General features: G+C 44.4%; 1 protein-coding gene across 2 annotated transcripts; it reads right to left on the bottom strand.

Moving 5' to 3' along the window:
- Window positions 1-1,157: 1,157 nt before the first annotated feature.
- Window positions 1,158-23,432, bottom strand: C20H16orf46 (chromosome 20 C16orf46 homolog). Of its 2 annotated transcripts, none has more exons than XM_010375157.2 (4): window positions 23,319-23,432; window positions 11,020-11,267; window positions 8,497-9,414; window positions 1,158-1,755 (listed from the first exon to the last, which is right to left on the bottom strand). In XM_010375157.2, exons 2-4 carry the CDS (start codon window positions 11,227-11,229, stop codon window positions 1,732-1,734), a joined length of 1,152 nt encoding a protein of 383 aa, XP_010373459.1. In that variant the 5' UTR covers window positions 11,230-11,267; window positions 23,319-23,432; the 3' UTR covers window positions 1,158-1,731. The 2 variants fall into 2 exon arrangements, with proteins under 2 accessions (XP_010373459.1, XP_010373458.1); XM_010375156.2 differs by lacking the exon at window positions 1,158-1,755 and adding an exon at window positions 13,502-13,599 and having other exon boundaries at window positions 8,273-9,414.
- Window positions 23,433-25,582: the final 2,150 nt, after the last annotated feature.

The following is a 25,582-nucleotide window of genomic DNA, read 5'->3' as shown; positions in this document are numbered from 1 at the left end:
CGTGACCCAGGCTTCTAATAGAGCTATAACACTCACCGCATGGCCCAAGGTTCCATTCCTTGGAATCCATGAGGCGGAGAACCCCAGGTCAGAGAACTGGAGGTTTGCCACCATCTTGGAAACGGCCCACCACCATTTTGGAAGCCTCCGGCCACCATCTTGGGAGCTCTGGAATCAAGGACCCCCACTATAACAATATCACTCTGGGGGGTTTAGGGAGGCAGCCTTTGAAGTACTATGCAGTTTTATTTTCCTTGTCTCTCACAATATATCCATGTGTGTTGTCCTCTGAAGCGTGTTTAAGTGGCATTAATTAGATTCGACAACTAGGAGGGGCAACATATATGCCTTCATACTCTCAACTTCTAAATGGCTCTGATTTGTTAAATGACACGAATTTTATGTACGTACGTATGTATGCATGCATGTATGTATTTATTTTTGAGATAGAGTCTCGCTCTGTTGCCCGGGCTGGAGTACAGTGGCACAATCTCAGCTCACTGCAACTTCTGCCTCTCGGGTTCAAGCAATTCTCCTGCCTCAGCCTCCCGAGTAGCTGGGACTACAGGCATGTGCCACTACGCCCAGCTAATTTTCTGTATTTTTAGTAGAGACAGGGTTTTACCATGTTGGCCAGGCTGGTCTTGAACTCCTGGCCTCAGGTGATCCACCCACCTCCCAAAGTGCTGGGTGATCGGCCTCCCAAAGTGCTGGGATTACAAGTGTGAGCCACCACACCTAGCCATGAATTTTAATCTAGTATCTTCAGCAAAGTGTTAGCCAGTAAAATGTTCTTAAGGCCAAGAAGATAACTACATTGTTTTCAGTGTTTAAATCCAAAGGATTCTCTCAGTTGTTGGAACGGTATTTATTAGTAGATACACTGATATTTTAGTTTACATATTCAGAGAGGCAGGCTAAAAAAACAAACAGAGATGGCTCTCAGGTTGTCAGTGTTCTTGACGTTCACAGGGGCACTGCGTTTAAAAATCAGCTTGCTTGCAAGGAGCAAGGCCCAAACTATGCGAATAAGTAAAAGCCGCACTGTCTATGCCATACTTGAGCTGGAACACTAACAATATTCAGTTTCTTCAACAAACTCCAGAAAAAACCTAAATGTTTTATTGCCTTACTAATAAATAACAAAAACTAATGAATATCAGTAAGATAATTTTATTTATTGCTTTACTAATAAATAACAAAATAAAAACTGTGTTCCAACTCCACACATTCCAAAATAGTGAAGTTTGACCTATGAGAGACCACAGCCATGGCCCCGCCACTAGCTTTTGGTACTTTACTTGGAAACAAGTTACTATTACAGAACATTAGGCTGCAAAAAAGAAACCACAAAAAATTTAAACAAGTGATACTCTTTTAGCATCAGTGAAATAGTCCAATATATCTGAAAATGAAAAAAAAAATTTGTTTTGAAATTATCTCCACGGTGACTTTGTTATTCTCAAAAGTACATATATTATATTACCTCTGCATATAACCTTTTTTTGAGGGGCGGGCTGGGGAGACCTAACAGAGCGAGCTGATGACTATGGCAGGTTTAAGTAAGACCTTGCTCCAAGCTTGGCGTCTTCTTACTGCTGCTTGCAGCGTTTGACTCTTTTGCTTTCTGGTGATCCACCGCTTTTCCATGTCGTGGGTGAAACATTCGCTTTTATGATTACATCTCAACCATGTTGCTGCTTAGGACTGAATGCGAAACTGACCCCTCTCCTACTTTGTCTTCTTTTTCCTGTGCTGTAACGAGAAATTTAGTGACTTCAGAAAATGTAGAGCCCATGCTGCAATAAAAATGTGGCAGAAGTCAATGAATCTGAATTATGACAAAACAATAATGAACCAGTAAGACTCCCCTCAATAACTTTTTCCTTGGTAGACGAAACTAGTCTCTAAAAACCAACAAGCAAACAAACAAACAAAAAAAAAACAAAAATAAAAAACTTTTTCTTTTTAAAAAGTGAGCCCACCAAAATTAAGATTTTAATTTTGGGAAGTCATCACTTCGGCAAACTATGCTTTAGGAATTTTTTACTCTATATTGTCTTATTTCAACTCATGGAAATTTTAGTTTTGTTATATTTTAGAGTCAATACTATTAAAGAACTGCAAGCTGGTATCAATTTTTTTGTACCTTCTTTTTTGGTAACATGAGATATATATATATATCTATATACATGTTGGCCAGGCTGAACTTGAACTCCTGACCTCAAGCAATCCACCCACCTTGGCATCCCAAAGTGCTGGGATTACAGGTGTGAGCCACTGCACCTGGCCACATGCGATATATTTTATTTTTTTATTTTTTGAGACAGAGTCTCGCTCTGCCGCCCAGGCTGAAGTACAGTGGCATGATCTCGGCTCACAGCAAATTCCACCTCCTGGGTTCAAGCCATTCTTGTGCCTCAGCCACCCGAGTAGCTGGGATTACAGGTACGCACCACCATGCCCAGCTAATTTTTCTATTTTTAGTACAGACAGGGTTTTGCCATGTTGGCCAGGCTGGTCTTGAACTCCTGACCTCAAGTGATCCACCCGCCTTGGGCTCCCAATGTGTTGGGATTACAGGCATGAGCCACTGCGCCCGGCCAATGCCATTTATTTTTAAAGAAACTCACAGCCAAGATGTGGTATATTTTAAAAGCATTTAAATCACTATTCTGTTACAAGGTATGTGCTTAACTAGTAAGAACTCTTCAGAGTTAAAGTTCTCCAACTACCAAAATACCAAGTATTTCTCAGACATCCTACTTTCCTGAAATTTAGGGCAGTCAGTCATGAGGATTTTGTTGAACAGCCAAAGAAATTAAAATAGAGTCATGAACAGTAGTAAGCCCAGTAGTATTTATTCCAAATTCAATATCGGATTTCTTTTTACCTTCAGAGGACATGCAGATTGGAACAAATGAAATCACTAACAGTTCTTTCATGTTTAGAGGTTTAGTGATCATGGTTATTCTCGGGCAGATACAAAGGAAAAAAAAATAGAGGCTTAGTGAATCGTCAGAAACCTTGTGTGGTGCTGAAAATAAGAAACTATATTATGTTTTCAAGCTAGCTCTCCTCAAGTTTTAGTAAGTGATGAAACTGGTTGGGCATGGGGGCTCATGCCTGTCATCCCAGCACTTTGGGAGGCCAAGGCAGGTGGATCACTTGAGTCCAGGAGTTTGAGAGCAACCTGGACAATGTGGCAAAACCCGTCTCTTCAAAAAAAAAAAAAAAAAAAAAAAAAATTAGCTGGGCCTGGTGGTGTGTGCCTGTAGTCCCAGCTCAGGAGGCTATGGGAGGAGGATTGCTTGAACCCTGGAGGATAAGGCTGCAGTGAGCTGTGATGGTGCCACTGCACTCCAGCCTAGGTAACAGAGTGAGACGCTGTCTCATAAAATAAGTACAGAAACTGTTTCTTTTTTCTTTTTTCTTTTTTATTGTTTTGAGACGGACTCTCGCCCAAGCTGGAGTGCAGTGTTGGGATCTCAGCTCACTGCAACCTCTGCCTCCCAGGGTTCAAGCAACTTTCCTGCCTCATCCCCACAAGTAGCTGGGATTACAGGCATGTGCCACCACGCCTGGCTAATTTTTGTATTTTTAGTAGAGACAGGGTTTTGCCATGTTGGCCAGGCTGGTCTTGAACTCCTGACCTCAAGTGATCCACCCACCTCAGCCTCCCAAAGTGCTGGGACTGTAGGCATGAGCCATCATGCCCGGCCAACTGTTTCATTTTAAAAGAAACACAGGGGAGGAAGATTTGTAGTTTAAGCTAAACAAGAGAGAAAAGCCACTTTGATATATACATATGAAGCACAGATTGCCAGTGCTTGCTAAGTTGTATCCCACATAGTATTGGCTGCCTCTTCATATTTACACCCGTTCAGCCCAAGCAGTGAGTGTGGAAAAGTGAATTGTTAAACATTAAAGAACTCTGAATATTGGCATTAAATGTAAATACATTAATTTAACATCTTCGACTTATCTTGAAAACCTTGCCAAACCAATAATGCACATTCTCCTGAAGACAGGAAAAGAGAACGCCCACAACTCTTCCTGTCACTCAGGGTCCTGGCTGAATGGACCCTCCTGTTACTCTGACTCTTCTCACAGAAAAGCAGACTTGGCAGGGTGCGGTGGCTCACACCTGTAATCCCAGCACTTTGGGAGGCCGAGGCGGGTGGATCGCTAAAGGTCAGGATGGTTCAAGACCAGCCTAGCCAACCTGGTAAAACCCCGTCTCTACTAAAAATACAAAAATTAGCTGGGCATGGTGGTGGGCACCTGTAATGCCAGCTACTCAGGAGGCTGAGGCAGGAGAATCACTTGATATCATTTGAACCCGGGAAGGGGAGGTTGCAGTGAGTTGAGATCATGCCACAGCACTCCAGCCTGGGTGACAGAGGGAGACTCTGTCTCAAAAAAAAAAAAAAAAAAAAAAGCAGACTTATGGTTGCTTCTTAGCTTCTTTCTAGAAGGGACCTAGGCATGTGCCACCAGGAGACCCTAGAGGACCAGCACAAAATGGAAAGCACATGTGCCTTCTGGGATGCGGCAAGCTGGGCGTTCTCCCAGCTCCCTTCACACTTGTACCAAGGCACCTGCTTGATCTGTAAGTAAAGCTGTCAGAGAAGCTGCAGCAAAGGCGGTGGGCTCCAGATTCCTAATTCCCTAAAGCAGTGGTTCTCAGCTAGGGTATTTTGCCCTGAAGGGGCATGTGGGAAAGTCTGGACACGTTTTTGGTTGTTGTGACTGGGGGTGGTATTGGCATCTAATATGTCAAGGCCAGGGATGCTGCTACACATCCCACAGTGCACATACAGGCCCCACCACAATGATTCAGCCCCAAATAGGGCCAAGGTTGAAAAGCCCTGTCCTAAAGTTAGGCCAGGTGATGGGGTGGCTTTCAGCATTGCTGTAAATACAGCACACAGCTGGGCCATTCAGTCCTCCCATTCAATCCTCTAAGAAGTTATGTATATTGTTTAGAATGTATTGGGGCTGGGCGAGGTGGCTCACTCTTGTAATCCCAGCACTTTGGGAGGCCAAGGTGGGTGGATAATTTGAGGTCAGGAGTTCGAGACCAGCCTGGCCTACATGGTGAAACCCTGTCTCTACTAAAAATATGAAAATTAGCCGGGCGTGGTGGTGCACACCTGTAATCCCAGCTACTTGGGAGGCTGAGGCAGGAGAATTGCTTGAACCTGGGAGGCAGAGGTTGCAGTGAGTTGAGATCGTGCCAGCCTGGGCCACAGAGCAAGACCCTGTCTCAAACAAACAAACAAACAAAAAAAGTATGTGTTGGTAGAGAAGGTAAGTCCCCATAGTCTTAGGTTAAAAAAAACTAAAATTTCTTTAGGGTTTTTACTATCATCATCTTTTGAAATGTATAAACTGAAATTCATTTAGTGTTTTTTTTTTTTTAATTTTCACATTAGGAAATCCAGGATCCAGAGCAAGACTGATCAAAACCTAAAACAGAAACAACTGTTCACCATGTTGAGTCTCTATAATAACAATGTTTGCAGGCAAGTTAAATGCATTAAAATGACAGAACTATTAAAAATTTCAGACATTACTCCCTCATTTTATAGGCAAAGGCAGAAATGCTCAGTGGCAAAGTTGGGGTATTAAAAAATATACATCCTAATGGTTCTCAGCTCCTAGGAAAAAGGAAGATGGTTCTCATTTTTACTTATTGCAGTCAATACTGGATTTATCCTGAGACTGTGTCCAAGAAAATATACAGATGCTTTTTGATCTAGGAGATTGAACTTGAAAAGTTTTTTCCCGGAACACCTCGTATGCACAAATTTAGTACTAGAGTCAAGCCTTAATCTGCAGAGTGATGGTGTTTAGACTGGTACAGTGGAAATACAGGCAAAACCGGATGAGGAAAAAGGCAAGAGAATTAAGATGGACTGGACCCAAACAAGAAGCACCTTAGTTGACAAGTTGCAAAGGTAAGTTCTGAGAACCCATTCAAGAGTAAAGACCCATCATCAAATATCCAAATGCCAGCTCGCAGGCCAAAGGACTTCCATACAATTTTGAATAGTCAGTCATTCATTAGAGGGAAATTATCTGGCTTGTTATATTTGATCCGCTCAGTACATTCAGGAAAAACACAGATCTCTATTGGAGTTCAACATACATTACTTGGTCATCTTCACCACATCCTGTGTCTGAAAATTGTCCCCATCTTACAGGAAAAAATGACATTCTTGAGCCCTCCTTCCTGCAAATATCACACGATATTTACCACCCAGTACTTCAAACGTCCCCAACCTGTGAAATATAGTTTGAGCCTTCAGAAACCCAGGCTACAAAGCTTAATGCTGTCCTGAACAAAACCAACCCTCTGTTGAACAATTTCTTCTTGGGTTAGAGGAGGAAAATGATCCCTGATCCCCATGCATATATGCAGGATTAAAAGAGAATGTCTGGGAAGAGGCCTTGGATTCTTATTTTATTTATTTATTTCTTTTAGACAGAGTCTTGTTTTGTTGCCCAGGCTGGAGTGCAATGGCATAATTTCAGCTCACTGCAACCTCCGGAAACCTGGTCTCTACTAATAATACAAAAATGAGCTGGGTGTGGTGGTGGGCACCTGTAATACCAGCTACTTGGGAGGCTGGGGCATGAGAATCACTTGAACCCAGGAGGCAGAGGTAACAGTGAGCCAAGATCATGCCACCGCATTACAGCCTGGGTGACAGAGTGAGACTCTGTCTCAAAAAAATGGAACAAACAAACAAACAAAAAACCCCTAGGCAAACAGACAAGACATTACAAAGACCACTATGGAAGCAGATATTTACAAATACAGTCATATATTCTGTCTACTCCATCGTTTAGGAGACAGGAAATCCAGAGCTCAAGTCCAACCTACCTTAAGCAAATTCAAACTATGTCATTACAAGGCAGCTTAATGATTACTCATATCACAGAATGGTTCATCAGGATATGTTGTCTACATAGCAACATCAGTTGGCATTTAAAATATAACTCATTTACAAATGTCATTTAATTTAGATACAACTGTGGGAATACGAGTTGGGGTAAAATGAGGGTAGAGGAAGGACAGAGGGAGAAAGTAACAGCCCCTTTCCAAAAGTGTCTGGGGTTGAGGGTTTCCAAATATTAGATGCAAAGGCCAGAGGACGCATCTGAGGTGATAATCACAGTGATCTTTTTATTTTTTTCCCAAAAAGTAATTTTTTTTTTTTTCTGAGACGGAGTCTCCCTCTGTCACCCAGGCTGGAGTGTAGTGGTACGATTTCGGCTCACTGCAAGCTCCACCTCCCGGGTTCACACCATTCTCCTGCCTCAGCCTCACGAGTAAGTGGGACTACAGGCACCCGCCACCACGCCCGGCTAATTTTTTGTATTTTTAGTAGAAACGGGGTTTCACCATGTTAGCCAGGATGGTCTCCATCTCCTGACCTCGTGATCCGCCCACCTCGGCCTCCCAAAGGGCTGGGATTATAGGCATGACCCACCCCGCCCGGCCCCAAAAAGTAATTATTCTTAACCTGCTGCCCAGGCTGGATTTTGTAGCACTGTGGCTAAAATTTCCAGACCCAGAGATTAATATGAGGGTGCAATCTGAGGATATAGCAACCTGAACATGCAGGAGACGGCAGACAGCGTATATGCATGGAAACAGTCTGAGGGCGTGACACCCTGGACACACAGGGTCTCTGATGCCTTGCACGTCCTGGACACAAGCTGGAGTTTCCTTTTCCTTTTTTGGAGGTGGAGTTTCGCTCTTATTGCCCATGGAGTACAATGGCACAATCTCGGCTCACTGCAAACCTCTGCCTCCCGGGTTCAAGCGATTCTCCTGCTTCAGCCTCCTGAGTAGCTGGGATTACAGGCATGCGCCACCACGCCCGGCTAATTTTGTATTATTTTAGTAGAGACGGGGTTTCTTCACGTTGGTCAGACTGGTCTCGAACTCCCAACCTCAGGTGATCCACCCGCCTTGGCCTCCCAAAGCGCTGGGATTACAGGTGTGAGCCACCGCGCCCGGCCGGGGTGGGGCAGAAAGGGCACCTGCCAGACGGCTCTGGGCTGGCCTGGGGCCAGCATGGAGGGAAGGAGGCCCTTTGGATTCCCCACCTTCTGCGTGGCTTCTGCTGGGTGTGGACTTGAGGCAGGCAGAGGCCAGGGCTGGCATGACCAATTGGCATTTTGTGAATGGCTAAGTAGCAGAAGCAGGTAACACGTGAATATGGTGTTTTAGAGAATAAATCCCAACCCATTCACAGAGGTTCAGTTTTCTTCGGTTGTACTATAAAAAAAAAAGGAGGAAAAGAAGAGGAAAACCGGTTTGACGGAGAGGAGAGAAAGAAGGAGTCAGGGGTGGGTGAGAAATGAGAGAGAAGAAAGAGAAAGGATGGCTGCATCTCAAGCAGTGCTTATTCCCAGGGGTTCTCCCATGACCACTCAGAGGATCCTGTGGGTAGAGACCGGAATGACAACTCTGCTCACTGTGAGGGACGGCAAGAGAGGTCTTGGGAACACTTTGGTCTCCAGCATCTGGGGCCTGTTTTCCTGCTTGGCCTTTTGGGTGATCACAGGAGGTCTTGAATCCTTGGCTTGGAATTTGGATTTGTAGTTTTGCACTCCCCGTTTCTGCAGAAGCTGCAAGGCAGCAAGATAGCGAACGTTACTGGAGTCTGAAGGGCACGCCAGGTTTTTCTCAGACAGGAGGGACCAATGCAGGCAGCACTGCTCCGGATCGGCCAGCAGGGATGTCCGGGCCGCTGGGGAAGGGGAGGATGGCGTGTCGTTGACCACAGTGTGTTTGGCCAGCTCACTGGGTCTCTTTTCACCTTTCCCATGTGCTGTTTTCAAGCCATAAGCACAAGCCAGACACCCATCCTTTTCCACACTCAGCACCTTCTCTTCTGACTGCAAGAAAGAGTTCTTACTCTTCTTACCCAGAACATCCAAGGCATTTGAAAGCGAAGCCTTCAGGGGTGGCAGAACTAGGAGGGCCCTGGAAGTCAGGGGGCCTGGGATGGACAGCCCTCTGTGGACCCCTCCACTGGGGTTCCGAAGAGCCTTGCCCCTACTAGTGTCCGGGATGGCCCAGTCTTCGGTGCACCAAATAAACTCCTTGATTTGCAGACTTTTTTTCTCTGTTCGAAAGTAGGTGGGAAAGCAGATGTTGCTAATCGCCCTGGAAGCAGTGCTGGGGCCCTGGGGGGCTGCCTGAGTCTGGGAGGGGCTGTTCTGATCCTTCTCTGGGCCCCCCTCCGTAGGAGGCTTGGCCTCGAGGCTCCTGTGGGACAGGTTAACACACACCAAGCAGTCGCTGCAGGCACCTTCCCCTACCCTCGCCTTTTTTGGTAACTTCCTCGGCCAGATGCAGGCAGCTGGAGAAATCCTTCCCCACCCTTGGACCTGCAAATAAAGCAGCATGTTACTCCTCCAGCCGAGGGGCCCAAACTGTCCTTGCTCCAATTTTGGCCACATTCCCATTTTGGCAGTCTTATGTGAAACAATATTCTTATTTATTTTTTACTACCCCTTCCCCCACCGATAATTTTCTTAAAATTCATTCACTTAAAAAAAAAAATTCTTCAAAGTTTCAAAGCATGAAAAAAAAGTAGAAAAATATCTACTTTCACCCCTACAAAGTAATAACAGTATTTGTAATAGGATTTGTTAATCCTAAATACTAGCAATGGCATTTGTTAATACTAAAACACTAAGCAATAGTATTTGTAAATGGCCACTTTGAGGTACTGACTATATTTCTTTTCAAACGCACATTTAAATTCGAAGCTATTAAAATAAAACGAAAACCGTTCATACTTGGCCCACCAACAAGGATTTCGAGCACCACCAGTCTCTGCTTCCCATACCTGGGGAACACTGTTGCTTGGATAGGCTGGAGGGAGACCCAGGAGCAGAGGCAAGTCCTGGAATGCAGAGGAGCCCTGCATACCCAGGGACACCTACTCCCCATCCACGCCCAGAGTCCTCTGGCTGATCTTGCCACAGAGATCACGGTGAAAATAGGGTTGCCAGATAAAAACACAGGATCACATTTTGGACATACTTATACTGATAAAGTAGGTGTTATCTAGTAATCCTACGTTTAATCACTGGATTAGACCAAGTTTTCTTATAGTTTTATGCCTTTTTTTTTTTTTTTTTTTTTTTTTAGTTTTCTTATAGTTTTAAACATACGATTCTATTATCGATTCTAAGAATGGTTTAAGAGTAAGCCTGCAGACCAGGTGCAGTGGCTCAGGCCTGTAATCCCTGCACTTTGGGAGGCTCAGGTGGGCAGATCACCTAAGGTCAAGAGTTCAACACTAGCCTGGCCGATATGGTGAAATTCCGTCTCTACTAAAAATACAAAAATTAGCTGGGCATGGTGGGCACCTAAAATCCCAGCTACTCAGGGGGCTGAAGCAGGAGAATCACTTGAACTCAGGAGGTGGAGCTTGCAGTGAGCCAAGATCGCGCCACTGCACTCTAGCCTGGACAACAGTGAAACTCCATCTCATCGGGGGGAAAAAAGCCTGCAGAGTTCTAAGTAGAACCATTAGGATAGAACCCTCAGTTCTCTCAGGAGTTCAGCGTAGCCGTTAAGAAGCTCAGGGTTCTAGAGTCCAGAAGAACTAGATTCAAGCCCTGCCTTGGCCACTTACTGGCTGGGTGATCTCGAGCATGTTACTTTGTCTTCCAGGTGACTCAGTATACTTATCCACAAAGCAAGGCTGGGAATAATACTTGCCTCATATGGCTATTGAGAGGTTAGATGAATTAATGTATCCAAAGCACTTAGTACTGTCCTGTCCACATACTAAGTGGTCATAAATACACACAGTAGGTGCTGCTATTATCATCAGTAATATTTTACCTCGATTCCAGGGTTTCTACATGTCATTGATTCCACATGTTTTGGTAATATTAACTGTTTTTGGAAAAAAGAGGCTTGCATCAAAACACTGATGTGCAAGAGATAGAAAAGCTGTGACTCAGAAAGATACTCACTGCCTCTTCCCATCCCGTTCCAATAATAAACTCTTCGGCTTTTTCATCTTGTTCAAGCGTAATGTCACTGATATCGAGAAGACAATAAACATGATTCTTTTCACTTCTTCCATCTGGACAAGTACAGGTTGGTTCTGTTTCTTCTGTGCCTTGAATTTCATTATTTTCACCATTTTCTAAGTCAGTCTCATTTTTCTGACAGAGATCCATCACTGCGATGGTTGCTTAAGGTTTTTAACATCTTCTTGCTGTTTGAAAACATGAATGGAACTTCATTTTTAATATTAATTTTTTTTAAAAAAAGCAATTCAATACTCAGGTGCAGTATCTTCAAGACACATTCAGGAATATGGCCAGCCGTGGTGGCTCACGCCTGTAATTCCAGGAATTACTTTGGGAGGCCAAGGCAGGCAGATCACTTGAGGTCAGGAGTTTGTGACCAGTCTGGCCAACATGGTGAAACCCCATCTCTACTAAAACTATGGTGGGCGCCTGTAATCCCAGCTACTAGGGAGGCTGAGGCAGGAGAATCACTTGAATCCAGGAGGCAGAGGTTGCAGCGAGCTGAGATCGGGCCACCGCACTCCAGCCTGGGTTAGACAGTGAGATTCCGTTAAAAAAAAAAAAGGAAGGAAGGAAGGAAGGGAAGAAAGAAAGAAAGAAAGAAGGAAGGTAGGTTCAGGAAGAGACTGAGAACAAATATTACAAAACCATCCACTGCCAACCACTGGCACTATGAAAGATAAGGCAGCCAGGAGCAATGGCTCACACTTGTATTCTCAGCACTTTGGAAGGCTGAGGCTGGTTGGATCACCTGAGGTCAGGAGTTCGAGGACAGCCTGGCCAACATGGCGAAACCCCATCCCTACTAAAAATACAAAATTAGCTGGGTGTGGTGGTGCGAACCTGTAATCCCAGCTACTCAGGGGGCTGAGGCAGGAGAATCACTTGAATCCGGGAGGCGGAGGTTGCAGTGAGCCGAGATCGCGCTATTGCACTCCAGCCTGGGCAACAGAGCAAGACTCTGTCTCAAAAAAAAAAAAAAAAAAAGAAGAAGATATGAAGAGACAGGGAGAAGATGGCCTTCTATAAGCCAAAGACAGCAGCCTGGAACACAGCCTCCTCTCACAGCCCTCAGAAGGAACAAACCCTGCCAACACTTTGATTTTGGACTTTGAGAATCCAGACCAATGAGGTAATACATTTCTGTTGCTTAAGCCACTCAGTCTGTAGTACATTGTCATGATGCCCCTAGCAAAGTAAAATAGTAGGTGATGGTGATAATGATGGTGATAACCCTATCTACCATTAATGGATGTTTTTCTGGAAAATGCACTTGGCATTTAGAATCTAGACAAAGGGTCTGCAAAGTTGTAAACCTGATCAGAGCCAAAGAGCTGAACAGTTCCAGGCCTATTTACTGGCTGTGTCTCTGAAGCAATGACTTACTTTTCTGGGTCTGTTTGCTCATCTATAAAAAGGGCAAAAGTGGCTGCGTGCAGTGGCGCATGCCTGTAATCCCAGCACTTTGGGAGGCCGAGCTGGGCGGATCATTTGAGGTTAGGTGTTTGAGACCAGCCTGACCAACATGGTGAAACCCTGTCTCTACTAAAAATACAAAAAAGTTAGCCAGGTGTGGTGGTGCACACCTGTAGCCCCGGCTACTCAGGAGGCTGCGGCAGGAGAAATGCTTGAACTTGGGAAGCAGAGGTTGCAGTGAGCCGAGATTGTGCCACTGCACTCCAGCCTGGGCGACAAAGTAAGAATCCACCTCAAAAAAAAAAAAAAAAAAGGGCAAAAGCATAATACCTTCCTACAGATAGGGGCTCCTCCTGTGGACCCCACAGGCTGCAGAAATTAACTGGAATACGTGAGCAGTGACCACCAACGCTCTGTGAGTGCTGAGAAGCGCCCAGTGTCTTCTCAAGAAGTTCCTTGCTTGTGCTGAGAGAGAAGCCACAGGGGACACCCACTCCTTGCTTTCTCTCAGCCAAACATGACCCATGCCAGAAAACTAGTTTTTTTCATTTTCTGTTTAGGAAGAGATCAGTACTTCTTATAACACATCTGTTTAATTACCATTTTGACTTTTTCACATAGGCTTACAGTAGTTTTTTTGGTTTTTTGTTTTGTTTTGTTTTGTTTCTGAGACAGAGTCTCACTCTGTTTCCCATGCTGGAGTGCAGTGGTGCGATTTTAGCTCACTGACAAAATGTACAGGAGTAAATTTTGTACAATTTTAGGTTGGAAGTTGTACCTCCGCCTCTCAGGTTCAAGCAATTCTCCTGCCTCAGCCTCCTGACTAGCTGGAATTACAGGTGTGAGTCACCGTCCCTGGCCAACACTACATTTTTATAAGCACTTTACTTATGTAATGATGGTTCATAAGGAACTATATTGATTCCTTGTGACTCAAAGCTAAGAATCATCCCTGAGTCAATTAACACAGTATTATTAGTCAAAAGGTCAGATTACTGCATACCAGATCACCAGATGCACAGATGCACCTTCAGAACCCTGGTATACTCCAGGCAGAATCAAGACGCTCCGCTACTAAAAGAGAATGTTGGTGGTCTTTTCCTAATTAAAAAGAAATTCAGTTAGTGGATAGAAAAGTTGTATTTTAAGTTTCCCTTCTCGAAACATACTACCAAGTTGTTGTTTGTCTCCCTCCGGTTGCCCAGGCTGGAGTGCAGTGGTGTGATCTCAACTCACTGCAACCTCCACCTCCCGGGTTCAAGCAATTCTCCTGCCTCAACCTCCCAGGTAGCTAAGACTACAGGCGCCTGCCATCACGCCTGGCTAATTTTTTTGTAACTGTCAAGTTTTATTACCCATTCTTGTCTTCCAGCTCATGTTAGCAGATGACACACAGAAATGTACAAGAATCAATAGAAGATCAAAGAAAAGAGTGGATGTGTGATTCCTTGCAATTTGTATGCAGTTTTACTTTTATGTTGGAATGCAGACATCTATATTCATATAATATTTTCTGGTAGTAAAATTATGCCTGACTTACAGATTTGACGTAAATCAAGAGCTCATGCCGTCCCACTTCTTGGCTTTCACTGAACTTTACAACCTGATTCAGTTTGAGAATCACCAGGATAAAGCATACATCAAAGTCCATACTAACGTTTTCCACCACATCAAGAAAACACAAAGATCACAATGAACATGTTGCCATGGAGACGCATTTGCTGATACAACTCTAAAATTGGATTTAGAGTACAAAGCAGGAAAGCTCAGAGATGTAGGCCAGAAGGTATTAAACTCTGTTACACAAGCTATTAAAGTGATTAGAACCAACATGTACAAAAGAAATAGTTGACTCAGATCCAAGCCCCCGAAGTGCATGTTTGGATAAACAAGAATAAACCCAAAGAAAAATTGATGAAAGAACTTAAGATATTTGGAAATGAAATAAATGAGAGCCTAAAAAATATAGCCTATGGAAATTTACCATAATCCAGAAAATATCTTTTCTAGTAGCATTTAAAGACAGACACTAAAAGGAAATGATCAGCCAAAGAACTGTAAAGTAGTTTATTTTCTTTTACCAATAATATGATTTGCTTCAAAATAATGTGAGGTTGAGGTTGGGGAGGGAATAGTGAAACCAAAGTGCCCTTAAGTTCTGTTTGTTGTAGATGGGTATGAGGACATGGAGATTAATCCACTATTATATTTGTATGTAAGCATGAAATTTCCCATAATAAAACTTTCAAAGCCATGATGTTATTGGAGAGCTTCAAGAAATGAAATGTGGAATAATGATAGAAGCCAGGGTACAATGAATTTTGACCTTAAGCAAACTGAAGTAAATGTGGTTTTTTGTTTGTTTGTTTTGTTTTGTTTTGAGACACTTGCTCTGCTGCCCAGGTTGGAGTGCGCTAGTGCAATCTCAGATTACTGCAACCTCCGCCTCCTGGGTTCAAGCGATTCTCCTGTCTCAGCCTCCCGAGTAGCTGGGATTACAGGCATGTGTCACCATGCAGGGCTAATTACTGTATTTTTAGTAGAAATGGAGTTTCACCATGTTGGCCAGGCTGGTCTTGAACTCCTGACCTCAGGTGATCCACCCACCTCAGCCTCCCAAAGAAATAAATGTATCAATGAACAGATAACATGGTTTGTGTAATTTTAAGTTGGAGTAAAGACCTTGAACAAGGACTTATTGAAAAAAAAAAAAAAAAACAGATGTACAAAAAAGATATACCATCAGATAATAGGATTTATAAAAGTGATTCAGAGGAACTCCAGGAATATTTGTCCAATTATTCTTAAGTCACAGTACACAAGGCCTTCTCACTGAATCTACTGAACGGCCAGAGGAACAGGTGTAAATGCAGAAAAGAATAGACATTACTATTTGGATCTGTGACACCATGTTGAGATCCTGTAATTTGTTAATGAACTGAGAAGTACACAGACTATCAAATGCTCCTTTGTTATACATCTGGCAAAGTTAATGTAGCTTTAACACCCTAACCAATCTATAATTCAGAGTACTTACTCCTGAAATGAACAAAGACAACCATTAAGCTACCACAGTCAACAGTAGAGGCATACCAGTTGAATACAGCAAAAGGACATGTTTTCTGTCGTGTGTTGTATAAAAGTTAAAGTTGGAAAAGACAGGGAGAAATCAATGTAAACTGACAACAATGAACATATCTCCTATTTACAAATAAGTAACACTGCCCAAAGAAAAACCTGTGTGGAAAGAGACCACCCGACCAAGAACATAAAGAAATTTCCAAAGGCCTGGAAGCTGAAAAGTGAAGGGATAGCAGAAGAAATGACCATGCCATATAGTACAGAAAGGGCCTTTGTATTTCTTTATATATATTTTTTTGAGATGGGGTCTCACTATATTGACCCGGCTGGTCTCAAACTCCTGGCCTCAAGCGATCCTCTCATTTTGGCTTCCCAAAGTGCTGAGATTACAGGTGTGAGCCTAGCCTTTCTTTGCTTATGTATATATACACACACACACACACATACACACACACACACACACATATATATATACTTTTTTTTTTTTTTTTTTTTTTTTTGAGGCGGAGTCTGGCTCTGTCGCCCGGACTGGAGTGCAGTGGCCGGATCTCAGCTCACTGCAAGCTCTGCCTCCTGGGTTTACGCCATTCTCCTGCCTCAGCCTCCCTAGTAGCTGGGACTATAGGCGCCCGCCACCTCGCCCGGCTAGTTTTTGTATTTTTAGTAGAGACGGGGTTTCACCGTGTTAGCCAGGACGGTCTCAATCTCCTGACCTCGTGATCCGCCCGTCTCGGCCTCCCAAAGTGCTGGGATTACAGGCTTGAGCCACCGCGCCCGGCCTACTTTTTTTTTTTTTTAAATAGACCAAGTCTCGCTCTGTCGCCCAGGCTGGAGGGCAATGGCATGATTCTGCCTCACTGCAACCTCTGCCCCCTGGGTTCAAGTGATTCTCATGCCTCGGCCTCCCAAGTAGCTGGGATTCCAGGCACATGCCACCATGCCCAGCTAATTTTTTTTTCTTTTTTTTTTTTGAGACAGAGTCTCGCTCTGTCGCTCAGGCTGGAGTGCAGTGGTGCAATCTTGGCTCACTGCAAGCTCCGCCTCCCGGGTTCACGCCATTCTCCTGCCTCAGCCTCCCGAGTAGCTGGGACTACAGGCGCCTGCCACCACACCTGGCTAATTTTTTGTATTTTCAGTAGAGATGGGGATTCACCAGGTTGGCCAGGCTGGTCATGAACTCCTGACCACAGGTGATCACCCGCCTCGGCCTCCCAAAGTGCTGGGATTATAAACATAAGCCACCGTGCCTGGCCCTTCATATTGTTTTGATAAAGAAGGTAATAACGTGGCTACTTTATTATTTTAATGAAAATAAGGTTAGAAATGGATTTATTAAAAAAATAGAACTCTGATTTTGTGTTTGCTTGTTTTTGATTTATGTCTTTTTTGCCCCAGATAGGACTTAAGCTGCCAGGCTCTTTTTGAAGAAGGCTGCAGTGGGTACACTTTGAGTTAGGAGGAGTACTGTCCATCAGTCTTGACTTCCTAGCATTAGTCAAGACAGGCAAGGATGGACTGCAACAACAAGCAGCCCTATTTCTTTTCCAGTGGTTAAAAAAAATAGGCTTCTTTCTAACTCATGCTGTAGATTCATTGTATGATGTCTGGACTCTGTTCCACATTGTCCTCCCTCCTGAATGTGAACTGACGGAGGCTGCGCCATCGGAAACCACAGCCCACTGTGATGCAGAGTGTGATGGCAAACATGGCTCTTAGATGTTTCCTCCTGGAAGTCACTCATTTGACTTCAGTTCACATGTCATTAGCCTGGAGCAAATCACGGACATTGCCTAACTTTAAGGAGAAGCGAGCCTATTACTTCCTTCTACATCTCCAGGAGGAGTAAGAAGCCAGATTTTGGTGACTTCACAGAGCCTTGTGACTAGCCTGGTCAACAGACTGTGAGTGGAACTGATGTGTGTCACTTCCTGGATGAGGCAGTGAATAGGTAACATCCTCCTTCAGTTCTCTCTTCTCTTCCCACGATGACCCTGGGGGTCACGTGTTGAGTTAGCAGCACCACAGAATGGAAGAAGCCTAGATTTTGAGTCACAGGTTTGAGAAATGCCACCCATAAACCCTCATCAGACTGTGCACGGATGAGAAAAAGCTTAATGACTCTAGCCATGAGATTTGAGGAACTGCTTGTTGCTATACCACAGTCTGTCCTATACAGGTAAGTAAAGATACTGAGATTGTGTCAGAGCTGAGATTACAAGGCCAAGTGGGACTCTGACTGTGAGGGGTTGTTCATGTCATGATTATATCTGATGCAAAAAAAAAAAAAAAGAAAGAAAAAAGAAAAGAAACTAGCTATAACATACTTTTTATTTACTATTTTTTTTATTTTTATTGAGATGGAGTTTTACTCTTGTTGCCCAGGCTGGAGAGCAACTGTGCGATCTTGGCTCACTGCAACCTCTGCCTCTGGGTTCAAGTGATTCTCCTGCCTCACCCTCCCAAGCAGCTGGGATTACACACATGTGCCATCATGGCAGGCTAATTTTGTATTTTTAGTACAGATAGGGTTTCTTCATGTTGGTCAGGCTGGTTTCGAACTCCTGACCTCAGGTGATCTACCTGTCTCAGCCTCCAAAAGTGCTGGGATTACAGGAATGAGCCGCCGCGCCCATCCTACTTCTTTTTTTTTTTTTTTTTTTTTTATGTTTTTGAGACAGAGTCTCACTCTCTTGCCCAGGCTGGAGTGCAATGGTGTGATCTCGGCTCACTGCAACCTCTGACTCCCAGGTTCAAGCAACTCTCATGCCTCAGTCTCCTGAGTAGCTGGGATTACAGGCGTGTGCCACCACGCCTGGCTAATTTTTGTATATTTTTGTAGAAACGGGGTTTTGGCATGTTGGCCAGGCCGATCTCGAACTCCTGACGTCAAGTGATCCATCCGCCTCAGCCTCCCAAAGTGCCCAGCCAATTATAACATACTTTAAAAAATAACTGAAGAGTTACATACTAAAGGGAACTAGTAAATAGATTATTTAGTCCTCTAAATTATAGCTACCATATAAGAAGTCACATGATGCTAGCAGAAAAGGACTAGTTTCAGGTAAAAAAGGAAAATATAGCTGCTGTTTCACAATAGGAAAATATAAAACATAAAGTATTTTACCACTATAGAAGGGAACAGATGTCCGTAGTTATTACGCTGTGTAAAGCCAGATTGGTATGTACCATGAATTCAGGCTAAAAGGTGACTATTAGAGATTGAAAGTCTCAGGAATACAAGCTCCATGTCTTTGGAAGACTAAAAATATGCTTAATTCAAAGATACAACTCTGATTAGAGGCAGAATTAATACTATATAAGGTTAATTTATGATCATGGAGAGAAAAATGGGTAAAAATACCTGTTGCAATAAGCTCTTCTAGAATGTTCCTGAAAGATAACGTGGTAGGCAGAATCTACAAATTCTCTCCCCTCAAGATTTCCCACCCTAATCCCCGGGTGAACAGGATGAAATACAACATCCACAAATATTTTATATTACATGGTAAAAGGGACTTTGCAGATGTAATTATGATTATTAACCAGTTGACATGAAGATAGGAGATTATTTTGGATAATCCGGGTAAGCCTAATCAAATTACATAGTCTTCTAAAACAAACTTGTCTTAGCTAGCAGCAGCAGAAGTCAGAGATACAAAGCACAAGAGGAATTCAATGCATTGTTTCTGGCTTTGAGGAAGTGGGGGGTCACATCCCAAGGAATGTGGATGGCATTTAGGAGCTGAGAGAAGACCCTGGTTTACAATGAGGAATGAAACGTGGATCTCAGTTGCACAACTTCAAGAAACTGAATTCGGCCACCAGTCTGAATGATCTTGGAAGTGGGTTCGTCCAATAAGAGTCCAGACTGGATGACTTAGGAGATCCTAAACAGATAACACAACAACAACAGAAAACTAATACAATAATAATTCAGCTTAAATACTTCTGCTTAAGTACTTTCAATGACTGAGTGCTCATAACTTAACAAGAATTTCTTTCTTTCCATTGGAAGCTCTAAAGATTTGAATGATCTCAAATTAAGTCATCTGCAAATGTGCACATTTTGTTCCTCAATTCTGGGTATTCTTCTCAAACACAAATCTGAAAACATCTGAAGGCAGCTATTATTTTGTCAGATACAAATCTTAAGTTCCTCCTTATCTCAAGAATGCAAAATTACCTGTCTCTTAAAATGTGGTGCCCGGAACTGAAAGCAATACCTCAAAAGTGGTCTGACTAGAAGTGTCTACTTTGAAATCTGACTCCTTTTGATCTGAAATCTACATCTATTAAACAAAGTTATTATATTTTTTAAAAAGTATATCCCAATCTTTTTTTTTATTTCCTTTTTTTTTTTTTTCTTTTTTTGAGAGTCTCGCTCTGTCACCAGGCTGGAATGCAATGGTATGATCTCGACTCCCTGCAACCTCTGCCTCTTGGGTTCATGCGATTCTCCTGCCTCAGCCTCCTGAGTAGCTGGGACTACAGATGCACGCCATCACACCCAGCTAATTCTTGTATTTTTAGTAGAGACAGGGCTTCATCATGTTGGCCAGGATGGTCTCGATCTCTTGACCTTGTGATCCGCCCGCCTCAGCCTCCCAAAGCGTTGGGATTATGGGCATGAGCCACTGTGCTTGGCCTTTTTTTTTTTTTTTTTTTTTTTTTTTTTTTTTGACAGTCTTGGCTCTGTCACCCAGGCTGGAGTGGGGTGACACAATCTCTGCTCACTGCAACCTCCTGGGTTCAAGCGGTTCTCCTGCCTCAGCTTCCCAAGTAGCTGCGATTACAGGCGCCCGCTACCATGCCTGGCTAATTTTTGTATTCTCAGTAGAGACAGGGTTTTGCCATGTTGACCAGGCTGGTCTCAAACTCCTGACCTCAGGTGATCTGCCTGCCTCAGCCTCCCAAAGTGCTGGGATTACAGGCATGAGCCACCACACCCAACCCTATAACCCAATCTTAATTAACACTGAACTCGAGGTGAACTACAACTTCTAGATTTTTTTTTTTTTTTTTTTTTGAGACGGAGTCTTGCTCTGCCACCCAGGCTGGAGTGCAGTGGCCGGATCTCAGCTCACTGCAAGCTCCGCCTCCAGGGTTCACGCCATTCTCCTGTCTCAGCCTCCCGAGTAGCTGGGACTACAGGAGCCCGCCTCATCGCCCGGCTAGTTTTTTGTATTTTTTAGTAGAGACGGGGTTTCACCGTATTAGCCAGGATGGTCTCGATCTCCTGACCTCATGATCCGCCCGTCTCGGCCTCCCAAAGTGCTGGAATTACAGGCTTGAGCCACAGCGCCCGGCCTAGATTTTTTTTTTCTTCACATGAATGGCTAAAAAGTCCTGTCTTACTTTACTCCGTAACCATGCTGTTGATTTTCTTTTCTTTTTTTCTTTATTCTTTTTGTGTTAGTTAGATGTAGACTCCAAATGCATCAGATCCTTGTAAAATTTCCCCTTTTGTTTTTGGACCATCATTAAACCCGCTCAGATAGTTCACAACCTAACTCTGACTTCCCACAGTTTGACCATTCCTTCTTGCTTGATGACGACATTAATTTGACGAGGATACCTTCTGTATCTCCATCTACATCACGGATAAAGACGTTGAGAAGGATGGGTAAAGGATACTGCCCTCTGGATATCCCTTTCACTTGGACATTTGCTAATTATTCAAGTGCTGCAAATTCACCTTCACCTTACTGCCTATGCAATGATCTGGCCTATGTTTCTAAATCTTTTCTACAGGATTCCAGATCCATCCATTTAGATAGTTTTTTTTTTTTTTTAGAGGAACTTACCAAGAGTTATAGAAGTTGATCTCTCTCCCTCTCTCTCTTTAAAACACCTATTATCTAGATCAGGGATAAAGAATACATTCTGGCAGAGTGCGGTGGCTCACACCAGTACTTTGGGAGGCCGAGGCCAGTGCATCACTTGATGTCAGGAGTTCAAGACCAGCCTGGCTAGTATGATGAAACCCCATCTCTACCGAAAATACAAAAATTAGCCAGGAATGGTGGCTCATCCCTGTAGTCCCAGCTACTCTGGAGGCAGAGGCAGAAGAATCGCTTGAACGTGAGAGGCGGAGGTTGCAGTGAGCTGAGATCGCACCACTACACTCCAGCTTGGGTAACAGGGTGAGACTGTCTCAAAAAAAAAAAAAAAAAAAAAAAAAATTCTGAATTGTCAACTCCAAACGAGTAGTGGCTACCTACAGCGTTGTATTGAGAAGGATCTTATGACCTGACTACAGCAGGAAAAATTTCTGGGGTTAAGTAAGTCTGCCAGAAAATAAAGAGTGTCACATGTTTGCCAGTCTGTGTATACAGTCAGATTACAAATATCTTACTGTAGATTCCTATACCTGGTTGACAGATTCCTAATTCATTAAGGGCGGGGAAATGTTGATGGACCAGAAGAAACCAAGGCCCAGGGTATTAAGTCAAATGCAGGCTGTTTATGTCAAAAGCAGATAGATGGAAATCTTTCAAAACTCCTTATCACCTTGCCCCAGCTTCTCATTGGCTCTGCACTGTGCCACACACCCTCATCTTCCTAGAAGCTATAGATTTAAAGGAATCCTAAATTCCAACCAGAGAAAGATGAGTTTCTGGCAGCCTCATTTGGAGTTTGAATGAACGTTCCTGTGGGTCGGGTCTTTAACGACCTATGCTGAGTGAAGGAATAATCATTAGAAATACTGTTAGCCATGGTGGAAGTTAAGTTTCTTAATACAAGACCAATTTTCACTTATATGAACCAGTTAAATAGGTCCTGAAGACTGACCTGAGAATCCTGATCATGAGTAACATAGTTTCTACAGGAAAAGGAGGTGGGAGTCGCATTTAGAAACACACTGGAAGAAACCGAAACTTTGTCTCAAAGTTAAGCACCCGCGCCACCCAATTTGCACAATTTGTTCATATTTTCAAGACCATAAATTTTATCCTCCTTGTTAATTATATGTGCCTTCTGCTTATTCAGGAACCTCAAGTATTTCACAGAATGATGCCAAGGAGCGCAGTTTCTACACCATCCCTCCGGATCAGACCACATCTATTCCAATCCCAGTCTCAAATACTTCCCCTTTTTCAACTCCCATTAATGAATTCACTAAGTACCTAGCACTGAGAATAAAAAATTAAAGCAGCACCCGTCTTCTCTGCTCTCACACAGTTTACAGCCCACAGCAAAGCACAAGTCAGCAAACCCGCGCTCCACCTGCCACCTGTAAAACCCAGGCGCATCACGCTCGGCTCCACCTCTTCATCTAGCCCCGCCCCTTCCTGCAGGCCCCACCCCTTTCCCTATCAGGCTCCTCCCCTCATTCCATGAGTCTTTTTTCCTCATCCAGCTCTTCCCCTTCCTCTGCCAGTTCCTACCGTGCCACAAAGACGCCAGCCCTTCTTTCAAGCTATCCCATTCAAAAAACGTTCTCGATTATCCTTTCGAACTCCTCCCCGTCCTCCGTCTACCCGCCCTTAAAGGGACCCGCCCTTAAGGGGTTCCGCCCCCAACGGCTCCTCCTCAGGCCCCGCCCACCGCCCCAGGTCCCGCCCCCTCCCCAGACCCCGCCCGCTCTGGGGCAGGCCCTACCTTTAGTGCGTCTGCCTTTCGCTTCCCCGCGTCAGAGGGTCGCTTCCTTTCGAAGGAGGCAGGGCCTCTCGCTCTGTCGCCTTTGGAGTGGTCCGGGGCCTTGCCCCAGGGGTGGAGAAATGGCCGCTCACACCCACCTGTGGGGCCGAGCGGATGGAAGGCCTCGCGACAGCTAGCCCTGGCCCGTGGGCGAGGGCGACTCAGGTCGCTGCGTGCTGGGCCGTTGCCGTGGGTTACGGCCACGCTGGGGGGGGGGGGGGGGGGGGGGGGGGGGGCCGGGACCGCAGCGGAAGTGACGTAGCCCAACAAAGCTAAGCACAGGCGGGGCGGCTCGTGGCACCTCCTACCCGCTCCGGAAGCTGCCGCCGGAAAGGCCAACGTAGGAGGGTCTGAGATGGTGGAGGTGCAGGCTTACCCGGGCCCTCGGGCCGGCGAGTTCCGTAGGAGCGCCCTTTTGCCTGCTAGGATGTTTAGTAGATGGCGGGCGGCCAGAAACATCCCCACTTTTCTCCCCCGGCTCCCTGAGGAACCGCCGTGCACGTTTCCCATGGACACAAACTTCACAGGCCGAGAACGTCACGGGAGGACGCGTTGTGAACCTCGAAGAGCCCACTTACGTCACCTACGGCACCGGGCCGACGGACACTCGCTGAACTTCTGGCCCGGAGCAGCACAGCTCTGAAGTGTTATACAAATAAAGGAAAGTGGCCCCACGTCCTTAAAACAACAGCTTGCTGAAGAGAGATCGCAAGGCATTCCTTCACTCCAGCTCGGGTCTGACTCCAAAGCCCTCCGCCTTAGAAAGTGTGACTATTTCTGCTGTAGAAAACCGGTATCTAGGCCGGGCGCGGTGGCTCATACCTGAAATCCCAGCACTTTGGGAGTCCGAGGCGGGTGTATCACCTGAGGTCAGGAGTTCGAGACCAGCCTGGACAACATGGCGAAACCCTGTCTCTACTAAAAATACGAAAATTAGCCGGGTGTGGTGGCGAGCACCTGTAATCCCAGCTACTTGGGAGACTGAGGCAGGAGAATGGCTTGAACCCGGGCGGCGGAGGTTGCAGTGAGCTGAGGGCACACCACTGCACTCCAGCCTGGAGAGCAAAACTCAGTCTCAAAAAAAAAAAAAAAAAAAAAAATCGGTATCTAAGTTCTCTAGCACTGTGACTGCTCCAATGAGACGGATTCAGCTATAATTCTATTCCAGTTTTTTTCATACGTGGTCTGGGTGCCTGTATTCCCAGCTATCCTGGAGGCTGAGGCAGGAGAATTGCCTGAACCTGGGAGGTGGAGGTTGCAATGAGCCAATATCGTGTCACTGCACTCTGGCCTGGGCAAAAGAGTGAGACTGTCTCAAAAAAAAAAACAAACAAACAAACCAAAACCTAAAGTTAACAACTAAACCACCTGGGAGGTGATACCAGAAAAAAAATTAAACACTTCCTGGGTAACCTATTCAGTTTCTCATTTTAGTTACTAGAAAGCTTTCTTCAAAATTTTATTAATCTGCTCTATTAATGCCAAAACCATTCAAAAGGAATATGAGGTCATGAAAATTAAATTCCCTGGATTCAGTCAATTTGGAGGGCCATTCAAAGCCTGTATTTTTGGCAGCACTGCGACATGACAGTGGATTTGGCTCTGTGTTCTAAATAGTGGAAGAGCAAGTTGCCATATGTTCTACTCTTTGAAAAAAGGGGTTGTTACAGAGCAAGTATGTGTCTTTGGGAGGAAAAAAGGAAAATAAACTGCCCACCTTTTTCAGAGACTATAACCACGTATGAAAAAAACTGGCCACATAAATAGAAGTTGCAACTAAAAGGGTTTTATTATAGTAGTATCTCAAGCTAGTAAGTATTAACCAAAAACATTTAAATGTTTTATCAGTTGACGATTTGTTTTGGTCTTCCTTCGGATCTATTGAAAACAGCTGGGCACCGTGGCTCACACCTGGAATCCCAGCTGAGGCAGGAGGCTCCCTCGAGCCCAGGAATTGAAGGTTGCAGTAAGCTATGATTGTGTCACTGCACTCCAGCCTGGGAAACAGTACAAGACCTTGTAAATTAAAAAAGTTTCTGGAAAGTATACCAAAAGTCTTAACTTCAGATTTGCTAAATGAATAAATGAATTCAACAACCTAACAGCAAGTACATGGGGGAAGTTGGAGGATCTAGAAACTGACTTCCTTCACACCAACGACTCCTGCATTTAGCAGGTAAAAGCCCAATAGCATGATTGAGTGGAAACACAAAGGGACAAGGGTTAGGCTAGTTATGTTTATAAAAAGTCAACAGAGATTGAGTCAAGATACCAGAAACTCTACTGTAGTAAGATCCCAATTTGCAAAAACAGAGAAAGGAAGCATACGGAACTGTACCTTCTGCTCAATTTTGCTGTGAAT

This window comes from Rhinopithecus roxellana, chromosome 20 (assembly GCF_007565055.1).
Source record: "Rhinopithecus roxellana isolate Shanxi Qingling chromosome 20, ASM756505v1, whole genome shotgun sequence".
Taxonomy (NCBI): Eukaryota; Metazoa; Chordata; class Mammalia; order Primates; family Cercopithecidae; genus Rhinopithecus; species Rhinopithecus roxellana.
Note: the sequence above shows the minus strand (reverse complement) of the source record. Positions and strands in the feature narration are given on the sequence as shown.